The following is a 15,424-nucleotide window of genomic DNA, read 5'->3' as shown; positions in this document are numbered from 1 at the left end:
TAAAATCAACTCCGTGCCGACATGGATAGTGGGGGTATGAGTGTACTATACATACTATAGTGGGCGTCCAACTAACATATAAGTACCAAATAAATCCCTTGATTTCTTTGTTTTTCTAGTGGTCAGTTTCAAGGGAGAAATGTGGAATCTTATAATTCGTTATCTGGGACTGGTGTAAATAAAGTATATGGACAGCTGTTGACTACAGTGCTCAAAGTGCTGCCTATGAGAGGAGACACTGCTGCCAATAATAGAAAAAAAGAGCAACGTCACCAAAATGTACTCATATAAAATGGTCTGCATTATCATCATCATCATTTAAAGCTTCAAGGAGTACTTTCCCATGGGAACAACAAGCATTTCATGTGCGTTCCCATGAAAATGCTGGGCAGTCTCTTGGTAATTCGCCCGGTGACCATCAAAAGCTGTGAGAGGTTTCCACTGGCATGCGAATGGATATATATGTAAATCATCCATTTGCATGCCATGCAAATGTACTCGCCGTGCAAATGGTGGGCCGGTGTACCACAATTCACAGGTCAGGTTCTGGGTCCAAGGATGCAAAAGCTCAGCCGAACGAATCAACCAGAATAACTCCCAAAGAGTAGCACTAACAATAAAGATAATAATAAATAATTTATTCATGCATGATTAAAAGCAATAAACCACATGAAGGTAAAAAAAGAAAAGAAATACATGTTCTCATAAAAATCATAGTAATGAAATGGGACATTCACAGGAAATCATAACTTTTGAACTGCTTGTTCCTATAATGCCCAGACCTCATATAGGGCGGTATTCAATGTCCTCGACGAGCAGCGGTTAGGGGGGTTTGTACAGTGAGGATGGCTTTTTTTAGTAAGGAAAAGCCATCCTTGCCTTCCAGCCCCATCGCCGCCCGCTAGCCGCATTCTATTTTCCAGGGAGCCCGCTGCATATAGGCGAATCTTGCCATTTTGACGTCCGCACTTTGCGGCTTCCACCTTGCCTCAGGGAGCAGGTGAATAGGGTAGCATTGAATACTGATGGTAGGCTAATGGTGCTGCTCGCCGTATAGCTCGCCGCCAGCCACTCGCGCCCCCGCCCACGCATTCCATATACCCAATAGTGTGCAAATTTGTATGCGGCCCCCACAATAGATGTTCTAATACCACTTATGTTGGTGTAGGTCACCAGTGTCTCCTTGATCCGGATTTTGATGGTAGGTACCGCTGGAGGGATACAAACCAGGCTCTAATGAGCAGGCAAGTTCCTCACAAAAGATTCTGTCCGGTATTGGCTGAAGGCACAGGGTGTGGGGTCCAAAACACAAGCGGGCTAAGATGATGTCTCATTATGGAATATGGAGCTGGTTCAAGCAGAGATGTTGGATTCAAGTCCTCTAGAATAATCCCAATGAGCCACAGACGCCTTTCGTTGTCTTGGGAACGTATTCTATACCCGTTTAACATTCCACAAAGTCAAGTTTCAAAAACAAATCATCACATATTTGAGAGTAAAAAATATTGTACAGTATCTACAGCATAAAATAAATGACATGTTGAATCACGAGCTTGGTAAGCCCCTATAATATACTTTCTTTTGGTAAGAAGTGCAGCTTTTAACTCTTTTTTTTTTTGTTTTGTTTTGTACAGTAACATGGACACAGAGCGACTTTGTGGTGAGCTAATTTTAATTATGTTTTGTGAGCTTTAATTTGCCGTATACGCGAACATGCTGTAGGCAATGGTCCTTTGACGTGGATTACGTTATCCAACACCTGATTGATGCCACCTCCCCAGCAATGCGGCCTGTATCCGGTCTATTAGCGCATCTGCTTCTGTCATAGTCAGGGCTACTGGAAAGTGTATCTAATTTGATGTGTCTTGTACAGGAGTTCAGTCAGTTATCTGTGTGTGCCTCCCACCTGCAGTTATGGTAGCAACTAGTCACATTGAATTTAGAGTCTTGCATCATTACACATTTAGAACATCATGGCCTGGCTTCCTCCTTTGTTGGCAAAGCAAGGATGTCCAGCACCCTCCATTACCAGCAGTGATACTTTGCCACCCATGCAACCCTTTGTAGCTTGCTTAAACTTGCCAAGTGGTTGCCCAGCTTAAATAATTACCCTTCCCTCATTTATCTCGTGGATTGTTTGCTGTGGCCAACTTCTCCACTTGTCTTATAAAAAATATCAGTTTTACACATGTCTTCCATAGACCACTAACTGCTCCATTATTGTCATACATACTTGTACATTCAGGAATCCCAGATGCAGTACTCACAGAGCACATAGCACAGAGAGCAGGTCGGTGGTGGGCGCTTGTAGCACTCCACTCCCCTCCCTATGGAGCAGTTCCTCCATAACCTCGGGTAGTGCCCGCACTCCTCCCACAGCCGCTGGTAGCACCCCCTGACCCCCCTACAGCATGTCAGCGGTAGCCGTGGGTAGCACCCGCACCCCCATAGATCAGGCCGGTGGCCGCTTGTAGCACTCTGCTCCCCTCCCCGTGGAGCAGTTCATCCATAACCTTGGGTAGTGCCAGCACCCCTCCCACAGCCGCTGGTAGCACAAGCCCCCCGTCCGTCCGTCGAGGAGGTCATTCGTCGGCTTCAGCTTTTTTTCATGAGGTGCTGAGTATGGAGAGAGGGGGGGGGGAGTTACACTGATATGTTGCCTAGGGCTCTGAGGGACATTGCCGGTTCTTATTTACTCATATAGTACTAACATTTGATGTAGTGTAGTACATCAAGGAGAAATAACATGTTGTTGGCAACAATACATAATAGCAGTTTATTAACAAATGTTGCTGGTTGAAGAAAAATAAGCTATAAGGCTAAAGCATTATCAGACACCAATAATATAGCCACCATTGGGGATGTAACCAGTTCAAAGCATGGTACATAAACATATCATCACAAAGATAATAGCATTGTTCTTCAGCTGAGTTGATTTATTTATTCTTTGTTAGCTTTTATTGCAATCATTTCCATATCATAAGCTTGGTGATGACAACATTTCTAATGCTCTGATTCCAATTTCTTGCAACTATGTTAATAATTGGCTTCTTATAAAAATTCCACATTGTACATTTTGTGATCTGAGACTCAATGTAGACCTGCCAAAATAAAACATGCCTACACCATGCAACAAATAATGGTGATCTCTATCTATTGACGTTCCTCAAATTATTTCCCAATCCTGGCAGTAGATGTTTTATACAATCTTGCTCTTCTGGCATCCTCATTTCTAGGTTTAGTCAGTGCCCAAAGCTGTGTACTAATTTTCTCGTTCCTGCCTTAGGCTTCCTCTTTGTATGCATTTGCTGCCTTCAACATCCTGGCCCCATCTAATATCTGATCTAGCAAAGTTCTATCAAACAACTCACGATATGTTTCATCTCCTGGGGTGTTTTGATTTAATGAAGCAAGTGACTCACATTCCATTACTTAGCTTATGCAGACACCTGTTATTAAAAAAAATTATGTAGAACAGTTATATGTGTACTTAACCCCTTCCGGGGAAATTTTCCGGACTATGCTTCAGTGCTAACACTGGCATTCCGAGAAAAATTTCCGGGATTACCACTGTCTCTGTACCTCCTTGGCAACGATGCTATGCTGAGCAAGCAATGAGCTCACCTCTGCCCTGCCCCGGCTTCTTCCCCGGGGGCAGCAGTGTTTTTTTTTTAGGGAGTGCTCTCTTAAAAAACCTGCCCTGTGGGGCACCACTGTAGGGGTAATGCACATGAATTACTTTGGTCCCCTAGAAGAAGATACTCTTTTATGTGGTTGGGGCAGTTGATGTTTCCAAAAACAATTTATGCTGGTTATCATACCCAGGGCCAGTTCTTGACCAAGTGGAGCACAAGGCAAAAAAAGACAGCGTCAATCTGGGAACTAAGTGTTCCTGGAAAATGTTGCAGATGTGGCCCTGCATGGGCCACATCAGAGGTATTACATGCTGTGTAGCTATGGCAGTATCACTGGATGGCAGAGTGTCCTTACGGCAGAGATAGAATAACAGAATAAATGGGGACAATGTACTGTAATGAGTGTGGTGGTCGGTCTGTCACGTGGAGCCACATGTCCGCTAACAAAACGGGCCTCAGGGGTATGTCTGCCCACTGGAGATCTTCATCATGACCTGGATGGTCAATCCCACCTTGGCTTCCCCCATACCAAAAATTACCATATCTAGGTTTAAGTATAAAGATATGTGGCACAAGGCATGGCGATGGACACTTGTATTAGACCCCTGAACCATACCCTTTTACCCAGATTGTGTATTTTTTTCTGCATTTTTAAGTCTTAATTTAGTAATAGTTTACTATGTACTTGGGGTTAGTATTTTTTACGGATGCCTCTATAATCTACACTACATCACTGGCCCCTCTATAACCTACAGCACATAACTGGCCCCTCTATACCCTACACTACATCACTGGCCCCTCTAAACCCTACAGCACATAACTGTCTCCTCTATATCCTACACTACAACACTGGCCGCTCTATAACCTACAGGACATCACTCGCCCCTCTATACCCTACACTACATCACTGACCCCTCTATATCCTACAGCACATAACTGCCCCCTCTATACCCTACACTACATCACTGGCCCCTCTATACCCTACAGCACATAACTGTCCCCTCTATACCCTACACTACATCACTGGCCCCTCTATACCCTACAGCACATCACTGGCCCCTCTATACCCTACACTACATCACTGGCCCCTCTATACCCTACAGCACATAACTGGCCCCTCTATACCCTACACTACATCACTGGCCCCTCTATACCCTACACTACAACACTGGCCCCTCTATAACTTACACTACATCACTGGCCCCTGTCTACCCTACAGCACACCACTGTCCCCTCTATAACCTACACTACATTAGAAGACAAAGGGTAAAGTGGGCAACAGACACTGACACACTAGACAGAGGAGAGGAAGAGTCCTGAAAGACACACAACAAAGGGAAGGAAGAGATAAAAAAAAGACAGCAATGCATAACATGAGGGAGACAGTATGGAGCATGGGGAGGCAGTATGTAGCAGGGACAGGCAGTAAGGACCAGGATGCAGGATGAAGCAGAGGAGATGCAGCAGCTTCATGGACTAGGAGGGCAGGCGGAACAAAACTGAAGGGCAGATTTATTAAGCTCGGTGAAGTGATAAAGGGGCAGATTTATTAAGCTCGGTGAAGTGATAAAGGGGCAGATTTATTAAGCTCGGTGAAGTGATAAAGGGGCAGATTTATTAAGCTCGGTGAAGTGATAAACTGTCTGGTTTGTATCACCGGCCAATCAGTTCCTACCTGTCATTTTTCAAACCAAGCCTGTAACTTCACAGGTAGGAGCTGATTGGCCGGTGATAAAAACCAGACAGTTTGTCACTTCACCGAGCTTAATAAATCTACCCCAAAGTGTCTGGTTTTTATCACCGGCCAATCAGCTCCTACCTGTCATTTTCAAGCCAAGCCTGTAACTTCACAGTAAGGAGCTTATTGGCCGGTGATAAAAACCAGACACTTTATCACATCACCGTGCTTAATAAATCTACCCCTGAGTCTGAGGGGCTGGGCTGGCTAAAGCTGTGATTTCTGGTTACGGTCAGTCCTGGATTGCCAATGCTTCAGGCTCCTGATTTCCTTACTGTATAGAGCATAAACAAACCTGAATGGATGGTAACCCTCAGTGTGGCTGTGCTCATCTGGGATACAGCTCTCCCGGCAATGACCCCTCATGATACCTATTCATATGCAGTCATTTGTTTATTAGGGACATACCTGTGGTGGGTAATTCAGTCATATTAAAATACATTTTTTTCAATGATTCCTAATTACTGGAAACTAATTCCACTTATTAGTGTGTGCAAGGGGTATGAGTTTCTGTGGGGTTTTCGAGAGTTCTGGCTCTTCAATTTGCAGTGCTTTGAAAAAAACAATGCATATTTATGAAGAAGCATCGGTACTTGTGAGTTATCCGGGCGTCCGATTTTTAAATCGGGTCGGATCGGGACATCGCATCGCATCGCATGCGACCATCGGATGCGATGCGATGACCCGATTTTTCCATAGGAATCAATGTTAAAATGGACTGAGTCCATTTTAACATGGAATTCAATGGGAAAAAGGGGTCCTTTTCATACCCCTACTATCCAAGTGGGCATGGAGTTGGATATAAACCTGTGGCGAGCGTAGCGAGCCACCGAGCCCGAAGCGTGGCGAGCGTAGCGAGCCCCGCGAGGGGACACGGAATACCGTCCCCTCGCGGGGCTCGGTGGCTCGCTACGCTCGCCACAGGTTTATATCCAACTCCATGCCCACTTGGATAGTAGGGGTATGAAAAGGACCCCTTTTTCCCATTGAATTCCATGTTAAAATGGACTCAGTCCATTTTAACATTGATTCCTATGGAAAAATCGGGTCATCGCATCCGATGGTCGCATGCGATGCGATGCGATGCGATATCGTATCGCATCTGATTGTATGCCTTAACTTAAGGCATACAATCAAAAAATCGGACGCCCAGATAACTCACAAGTACCGAAGCATATATGTGATCTGTCTTACTTTCTTCAGCCCTGTCACCAAATGTTGCCCAATGCTTTGCAATGCCATTTTGGAACATTAAAACATCTTATTTTATGCATGCCTGTATTTCAGATTATTTCTCAGAATATTTGGGGGAATACAAGAACGTCCTCAACGCTCTGCAGAATCTGAATGTAACTATATTAACTGCCATGGATAAAACAAAGATGGTGAGAGAGTTGAATATCTGCAAAGTAACAAACATATTAGTGTAAATACATTATCTGTCTGCAGGGTAAGCACAACTGCTACATTATTACATATAATAATAGTAATATGGATGATATTTATTTATATTATGAACCTTGAATACACTTGATCCAAGCAAATAGCTTTGTGGGCAAGATGGAGCATCTGCAAAGATAAAAATGCTTGCATCTCACTATGGGCAGATATGGGTGGATAATCCTATTAAATAAAAGCTTATTCAGATAAATGTGGCTTATTCAGAACTGACAGCATACCCATTTGCATAGCATATCTTGTGGTTTTTCCCATTGCCCAGGCTCTGAAAATTAATGCAAGCATATACAGTTGATTCAGTCATACACAGTGGCGGCTCCAATAGAGGGTCTGCAGCAAAGTTTAAAATTCAAATAAAGGAGCCACACCAACTGCCATTTCAGATGGGCTCACTAGCAGTTGGTTTGGCTCCCATATTTGAAATTTAAACTGTGCTGCAGCCCCACCCATGGAGCCTCCACTAGTTATACACCTTTTTATTTGTATTAAAGATGAATGTACCGCGCTCTGTTTATGGCTGCTCCAGTAAATTATGGGTTAATGGTTAGTGTTGGGAGCGCTCTGTGGCAAATATTAAATATATCAAATATATTAAAAAAAGAGTGAACACCTCTAAGGAAAGAATTTGGTTAAAACTAAGTTTACACTGCTTTGGATTGGTAGAGTCCCCAATTGATGTCTACCTGACTGTCCCTACCTGCCGGGAGCACGCGGCACAGCTAGGCAGCTGTGGATGTTGTTAGTAGCTGTGGCTTCCGGTCTCTGGTCCCGTATGTGGCGGGGTGCAACTAGAGAATTGTTTGGCCGGTGTCCCGGCGTGTTGTCGTCTTTGTCAGCTGCAAGTGGTTTCGGGGTGGTGACGGGGTGTCCTCCTCTGCTCCAATGCCTTTTGTGCTGTTGGAGGGGGTTTGGGGGGGTATGGGGGATCACAGATAATACAGCCTGTCTGCACGGTCTGGACTGGTTTCTTACCACATCCACAGATCATACAGAAGGGCAGTCATTTCTTCCTCCCCATCTCCCCAATGAATACTGTCGCAAACACCCCCCTGCAAGGGACAGCCCTCAGACAGGTGGCTAAAGGTCCCAGATCACATATACAATGCGATCTGGGCAAATGTTACCGGGCAGGATTGCATTGTAATATGTGATCCTATGTATGTTCCTGCACAACTAGGGACAGGAGCTCCGAAAAAGAGCCCATCTCTGTGATGCACTCAGCTGGGTGCCGGGGTGGTGGTGTCTGTGCGTGCATGCATGAACTTCCCCTTAGCAGTGCAGTGTGTAGCTCATTGGCTACAGTGGGCTACAGCCATCCCAGAATGTCGGGAGCCCTGAGACCTGGTGCGATGCAGAGGCGGAACTACCATTGGTGCAGCAGGTGCATTGCACCGGGGCCCCTGACAACTAAGGGGCCCACTGCTGCATAAAACCATCAATGAGTTATTGTGAACCTGGGTTGGGGTGGAGGAGGGGGCCCAGATTATATATTTGCACCTGGGCCCACAACCCACAAGTTCCGCGACTGGTGCGATGCGATGCTCCCGAGAGGCTGGCAATGAAGGGTCGCAGCAGCTATTGGAGATTCCTGCTGTGGCTCCTCCTACAACTTACTTAATATTTTTGGCTAAGCCTCGAAAATGGGTGTTTTCAGAGAATTAGCTGTAAATATTCAATAGTAAATGGTCCCTAAGATTGCAGCAGGAATCTGGTCTGGTGTTCTGGGGTCCAGCTCCTTCTGTTTTTTTTACCCATTCCCCTGCCATTCAGCAGCCAGCAGTGCCTCTTTTGATCTTTCTCTGTTAACATTACTCTCTACCTGTCTGCTCGCCATATCCGTGCACACAGTGTGCTCCCACACACTCCTTAAGGCTATTTCACACGCTCCGGCTCCTGCCAGGCGGCGAAACCCCACACGGCCAAGAAGCCGTGCCGCACTCAGGAGTTTACAATGGAGGGGCTGGCCACAGCCCGGCAGCCGTCTCTTCCAGTGGTGGGATCTGGCTGCAACCGGGCGTTGTCCATTATTAACTATGGTGTGCGGCACGGCTTTTCGCTGTGGGGGGTTTCTCCGTCCGGCAGGAGCCGGAGTGTGTGAAATAGCCCTTACGCTGCTGGCTACCAGAGAAGAGCCTTTTTTTGAATCCATGATTGCCTATGTGAAACTGCTGCATCCAATTAGGGTGGTTTCATATTGGCTACTTTGTATTAAAAACAAGGCTGTCTCGTCCATCGGAGTCTGCTTCAGTAGGAAAAAGTAAGAGCAGTAATTGAGCAGCGTATATCCCATGGGAAGGAGCTGGTAGGGCAGGTATTGAGCAGTGTATATCCCATGGGAAGGAGCTGGTAGGGCAGGTATTGAGCAGCGTATATCCCATGGGGAGGAGCTGGTAGGGCAGGTATTGAGCAGCGTATACCTCATGGGGAGGAGCTGGTAGGGCAGGTATTGAGCAGCATATACCCCATGGGGAGGAGCTGGTAGGGCAGGTATTGAGCAGTGTATACCCCATGGGGAGGAGCTGGTAGGGCAGGTATTGAGCAGTGTATACCCCATGGGGAGGAGCTGGTAGGGCAGGTATTGAGCAGTGTTTACCCCATGGGGAGGAGCTGGTAGGGCAGGTATTGAGCAGTGTATACCCCATGGGGAGGAGCTGGTAGGGCAGGTATTGAGCAGTGTATACCCCATGGGGAGGAGCTGGTAGGGCAGGTATTGAGCAGTGTATACCCCATGGGGAGGAGCTGGTAGGGCAGGTATTGAGCAGTGTATACCCCATGGGGAGGAACTGGTAGGGCAGGTATTGTATATCGTTGGAGAAGGGGGCGTGCATGCTTTGAATCTATCCACACCTGTGTCTATCGCCCATTTTTAGCACAGATTTTGTGTATATGAAAACTTCACTTGGACTGCAAATATACATCTAAATCTCAAGTTTGAAGCAGATCATTTTCCTAGAAATCAACCTCCAGCAGCATAATACATTATGCCTAGTGTATTTTGGTAAAGCTCATACAATCTTACCCTTTGACTATATATTCAGAGACCTTTTTTGGGGAAAACCTGTGCATACATATATAGTAATGTTAAGATCTGTCTCTCCGTCTTTCAATAGTTTCAAAGCTGATTCCTATAACTTTTATCACATCCATTCTTCAAACCACAGAGGGTCGCTGCTAGAATTATTTTGGGAGCAAACTAGAGTACACCCACACAGTGCAAGGCTGAGGTGGAAAATCAAAAGACTGACACAATGATGTCGCAATGTGTAAGTCTGAACCTTACTTCTAACACAAAGACATGCTATTTTCAGCCTAGCAACAGGGCCTGACACGTTATTTCTGACAAGGGGACATGAGAATAGTTTAAAATGGAGAGAGAGAAACAAGCAAGAGACCTGACAAGGCATTGGGAGAGTACGACTATAAGTATGAGTTAACATAGTTACAAACTCTCCTATATAAACCAAACACTTGCATACAATAATCTCTATTGTAACAGACTGATGTAAGCTAATTGCTGGTAGGTTGGCTTGAATTACTGTATGGAGCTAATCTACCCTCTGTCTACACTGCCACTCACCCTGCTCCTATTACAGTGAGTACAGGGCAGGACAGGTGATTGGTGTGACACGCTGGACTTCTTCATGCCAGCAGTTGTGCTGACAAGTGAAATATAAGCATTGTCTCTGTTTTCTCAAGCATAAGACTGCCTGAGATGTAGCTTTCACATCACTGGGGAATGGCACAGGCACTATTCCATGTTAAAGCAGAAAGTATATATATATATATATATATGTATTCAGACATTGGTACTTATGTAATATCTGGGCTCCTGTTTTTCTTATGAGGCCGCGTCCGCTCGCCACGCTTCGGGCACGGTGGCTCGCCACGCTATATAAAATCAACTCCATGTGTAGTTGGATAGTAGGGGCATGAAAAAATGGGGTGCATTTAACATGGGAGCCCAGATAATACATAAGTACCCAGACATTGGTGATACTAGATCCGGTCTATATGATCCAGGTCACTGTTTGCCATTGGAGAAAAATTATTTTCCATCTATAATTTACTGGAAAATTCATTCTGGCTAGATTAAAGTCAGTTCTGGCACACAGTCAATCCACAAAGTAGGATACATTCCTTTAACGTATATTTCAAAGATTTTGAAACTGTCCCCTGATGAAGTCGTATAAGACGAAACGCGTCGGGTATCTGTTTTGTTTTTGTTTTTTGAAGACCTGCAATTCAAAACCTGTGTCTGAAAAATTAATAATTTCTTTTAACTGAATTTTATGTGTTGTTGTCTACCGGATAATTATAATCCTAAAGTGGTGGACATCACTGAGCGCACTCTATATCTTTTCTTCTCACATCCACATTCTTGCCCTCCACTAACAGGGAGGACTTATAGAGAGCTGCCACTAAACATAGCGCTAACGAAAGTCTATTTTTCTTGTTTTATATATATATATATATATATATATATATATATATATATATATGCGATGTATAGGATGCTAGCACTCGCAATCCTCCAATAGCATCAGCAGGGGTGCAAATCTTTAGGCTAAAGTATCCCAGGGGTATAGCCAATATACAGTTTTTTTTCTTGTAAAGAGCACTCACCAGTCTTCAAACTATGGACACAGCTTGGCTTTCTGGCTAGGACTATATAAGGTAACAGGGTTTTAAATGCAATTTGACTGCGCTGGTTTACTTCCGGTACTTAGGGTACATAAGGAGCTCAGTGTGTGAATGAGATATGCCTGCTACTGTGGTGTTCCCTTCACTGTGTGTGGTCTTGACAAAGGGCTGACATCAGCCCGAAACGTCGACATGCTATGCAATTGACTTGGTGATGTATTAAAAAAAATTTGGCTAATGTTTGGCTACATTTTGAAGACTGGTGAGTGCTCTTTACAAGAAAAAACTATATATATATATATATATATATATATATATATATATATTTACTGTGTATGTATGTATGTATATATATATATATATATATATATATATATATATATATATATATATATATATTTATATATAAATATATGTATATATCCTTGGCATAATGGAGTATTCCAAGAAATAGTCATCATAAAAATGATCTCAATATGTCCAGTTTGTTGAGTGCATTTGTCTTTATACAAAGCACAGGGACTAGGAACATTTTACATTACTATAAAATGATGTTGAGTCTTTTGTCTCCATCTATCTACTGTCTACACCTATCACACACACACACACACACACACACACACACACACACACACACACACACACACACACACACACACACACACACCCCTTCCGGACTGATGCTACGGGACATATTAGAAAAAGAGAGAAAGAAAAACCTAGAAAAGAAGGACACTCTGAGACAAGGAGCAGGTACCAGTGGGTTGTACTGTAAATTGGTATTCATTAGCACAGCAGTTGTTACTCTGCAAAGGCTGATTCAAGAATTTCAAATAAAAAGGCCTCTGAGTCCTCCCACTTATTTCTGCCCAATATTGCTGGCAGTAGCTTATTTTCAGAGCGTTGGATATGTGGTGTATGTATACGTGGCACTGTGGAGAATCACTACTCTACATAGCCTTTTAATGAGCTTCTCTGGACTCCCTGGAGTGTATGTATATTAATGCACCCCTAGTGAGTATGTACATAAAGGGCTGCAAAATATAGGTCACCAGCAGCATAAAATATAGTGTGGGCACAGCAGTATTACGCCAAGGGATATTTTTTTTCACAGCTTTAGAAATAAACAGTTACTAATTTTATTTACCTTTTAAGCCAAACAAAATATTTTTTTAAGAGCAGAACTGATGTAAAGTGACAATATGTATGTATATTGTGTCCATCTCTGTGGACTATTGAAGCATGAAAAAAAGAATTCAAAATACATTCTGTGTACAGAAGTCAATATACTATTCACACAAACTAAGAAAAAGGATATACACAGACGCGGAACTGCCAATGGTGCAGCAGGTGCATTGCACTGGAGCCACTGGCAGCTAAGGGGCCCACTGCTGCCCAAACCAGCAATGAAGAGGAGGGGGGCCTAAATTATATTTTTGCAACTTGGCCCACAACCCAAAAGTTCCAGCACTGGGTATACAGCAACATGACAGTAATGAGTCGTTAAGCATTGTTCAAAAAAGGGGGCAACAATACAAAGGGGAGAACAGACAAATATGACAATAAGAATAATATGGCGGGTCCAGGTCCATTGCCAATCCAACAATCCCATCACACACAGGCCTAAAGGAGAGTAGTAGCCAGTCAAAGCTAAAGAGTGTCAAATGAAATTAGGGGATCTTGCATGTAAATTTGTGTTTTGTACCAAAGTGTTCCTAGTTTTTTATTATGAACTCACTGTGTAGATCAGGCATTCCCAACCACCGTTCTCAAGGCACACCAACAGTGCAGGTTTTAGTGATATCCAGGCTTCAGCACAGATGGTTTAATCAGAATCCCTGAGATACTAATTAATTCACCTGTGCTCAAGCCTGGATATTTACAAAACCTGCACTGTTGGTGTGCCTTGAGGACCGTGGTTGGGAATGCCTGGTGTAGAGGCTGAGTGTAAACTCCACATGGTTGTAGTGCACACATACTGTAACCTGTTCACTCCTAACATTGCAATGCCATTTCCGTGCATCCTGTGTGGCCAGAGTTTGTATATTGTTTATTGACACGCTACTGACCAGTGGTGGCCCCTACCTCAGCTGGTGATGCTGGCCTGCCACTACTGCAGTCCCCTCCATGGTTGCAGGACCGGTGCATGCCCAGACCCTAGATTCTATGCGCTGCCTTGGATGACTGGCAGATTCGACTTCCAATAGGAAGTCACTGCCAGTCACAATGAAGCCAGTGCAGTCTCACAGACTGCATCTGGCTTCACTTATTCAGGGCACAGTGGTGGACTTTACCTGGGGAGTCTACAATTTGCAGCCCATCGGTCCACTTTATATGGATGCGGTCCGCCACATGTACAAGATCCCTTAGGTGTAGCACAGCCAGGTCTCCAAAAGAAGGCTCTCTCCCACCTCCAATTCGGTGCACATGTAAAAAAAAAGAATGGAGGAGTCGCGCTTGTAAGCAATATGTAATAAACACTTTACCCAAAAATAAAAGTTCACATACCATATATACTCAAGTATAAGCCTACTTTTTCAGAACATTTTTTATGCTGAAAAAGCCCCCTCAGCTTATACTTGAGTGAGGGTCCCACTTGAGTCAATAAGTTTTCCCAGTTTTTTGTTGTAAAATTAGGTGCCTCAGCATATATTCGGGTCGACTTATACTCGAGTATATACGGTACATAGTGGTTTTAAGAGATGCTCAATTCAGTCACCAGTGTCCGAATGTTAGTAGACACAGGAATCCTGGTTCAGCGGTTTTAGCAGCATACAGCGGCACAGCAAGATGTCTCTGCGATTCAGGAAACAGACCAGCTGGTTCACGGTCACTCTGGACAATCCCTCAACGCATTTCGTCCAAGCCTTCCTGACGAAGCCAATAAAATACTGTATTGGTGAAACAATAACTCCACCTCCTTTAAACCATGGGATTTGGAATAGGATAAAGGATAGTTCCTAGTCCTAGAGCAAAAATGGTGTGTGTCCTCCAATGTGCCCAGCTCACAAGCTCAAATATATATATATATATATATATATATATATAAATAATTTACTGTACATGACACTGAAGAGTTAGAATTGGGTTATGTTAGGAATGAGGACCTCAGTTGATGAGCAGAAAGGCAGATATATATTTGAGGAAGAGGAGAATCTGTATCAATGCAAGGTATGGAGTGCAGTGGAGTCAAAAGTAGGCTAAACAGAAGAAGGTATATGGTACCTTCTTCTGTTTACAAGGCTGTTGGTGATAGTTAAAGTTTATAAGAGCTTTGGTATGAGAAATTATGTGATATTGGAGAATTTTCATACATGAAAGCTACATGTATGTGTGTGTGTGAGAGACTGAAATGTGGCAAACAAGGAGGTTTTGAAAGAGGAGGCAGCCCATGTGAAGCATCCTCTGTCCGGGCCCCTCATTTCTGCTAGAAGTAGCACAGTACACGTGGTGCGTTTGCCTTGCTATTCGATTGGGATTGAATCGCACGGCAAGGCAAACACATTTGATTTAGACTATATAGCACTGATCTGTAGTATATAGTCTTGCCTGCACAGTCTATTTTTCTATTTGATTTTTATGCCGTGGGCCAAGCATTGGGATTGAGTCAAAATCATATGCGTTTGATTTCAATTCAATTTTGCTTATATAGGCAAAATCGAATAGAAAAATACACCTGATCTAACCATGTGTATGGGTCATAAGTGCATGCGCAGGTCTCTGGAAAAATGGGGAGGTGGACATTTTTATATCTTTTTCCACTCTGCTGCCAGCAGCTGCACAGAGCTGTGGAGTCTGAGCACTGGATCACTCAGACACTGATCTCTGGGAATATGGTGCGGCTGCCATTTTTTCTGACAAATTTGGAAGTGCTGCCGCCACCATAAGTGGACTGCGAAGAGGAAGTATTAAGAAAAAATGAGTGCAGTGTGTGGGGCCCGTGTGCACACTG

The 15,424-nt window shown here is 44.0% G+C and overlaps 1 protein-coding gene across 2 annotated transcripts in view; it reads left to right on the top strand.

Moving 5' to 3' along the window:
• NECAB3 (N-terminal EF-hand calcium binding protein 3) overlaps positions 1–15,424 on the top strand; it is an 86,929-nt gene that overhangs the window by 13,243 nt on the left and 58,262 nt on the right. The window contains exons 4-5 of one of the 2 annotated variants that reach the window (XM_083147678.1): positions 1,635–1,660; positions 6,661–6,722. In XM_083147678.1, the coding sequence (XP_083003804.1) occupies positions 1,635–1,660; positions 6,661–6,722 (88 nt within the window). Of the gene's footprint in view, positions 1–1,634; positions 1,661–6,660; positions 6,759–15,424 lie in introns of both variants that reach the window. The other variant, XM_083147677.1, reaches the window with a different exon arrangement.

Source organism: Crinia signifera, chromosome 6 (genome assembly GCF_055691185.1).
Source record: "Crinia signifera chromosome 6, ASM5569118v1, whole genome shotgun sequence".
NCBI classification, from domain to species: Eukaryota; Metazoa; Chordata; class Amphibia; order Anura; family Myobatrachidae; genus Crinia; species Crinia signifera.
Note: the sequence above shows the minus strand (reverse complement) of the source record. Positions and strands in the feature narration are given on the sequence as shown.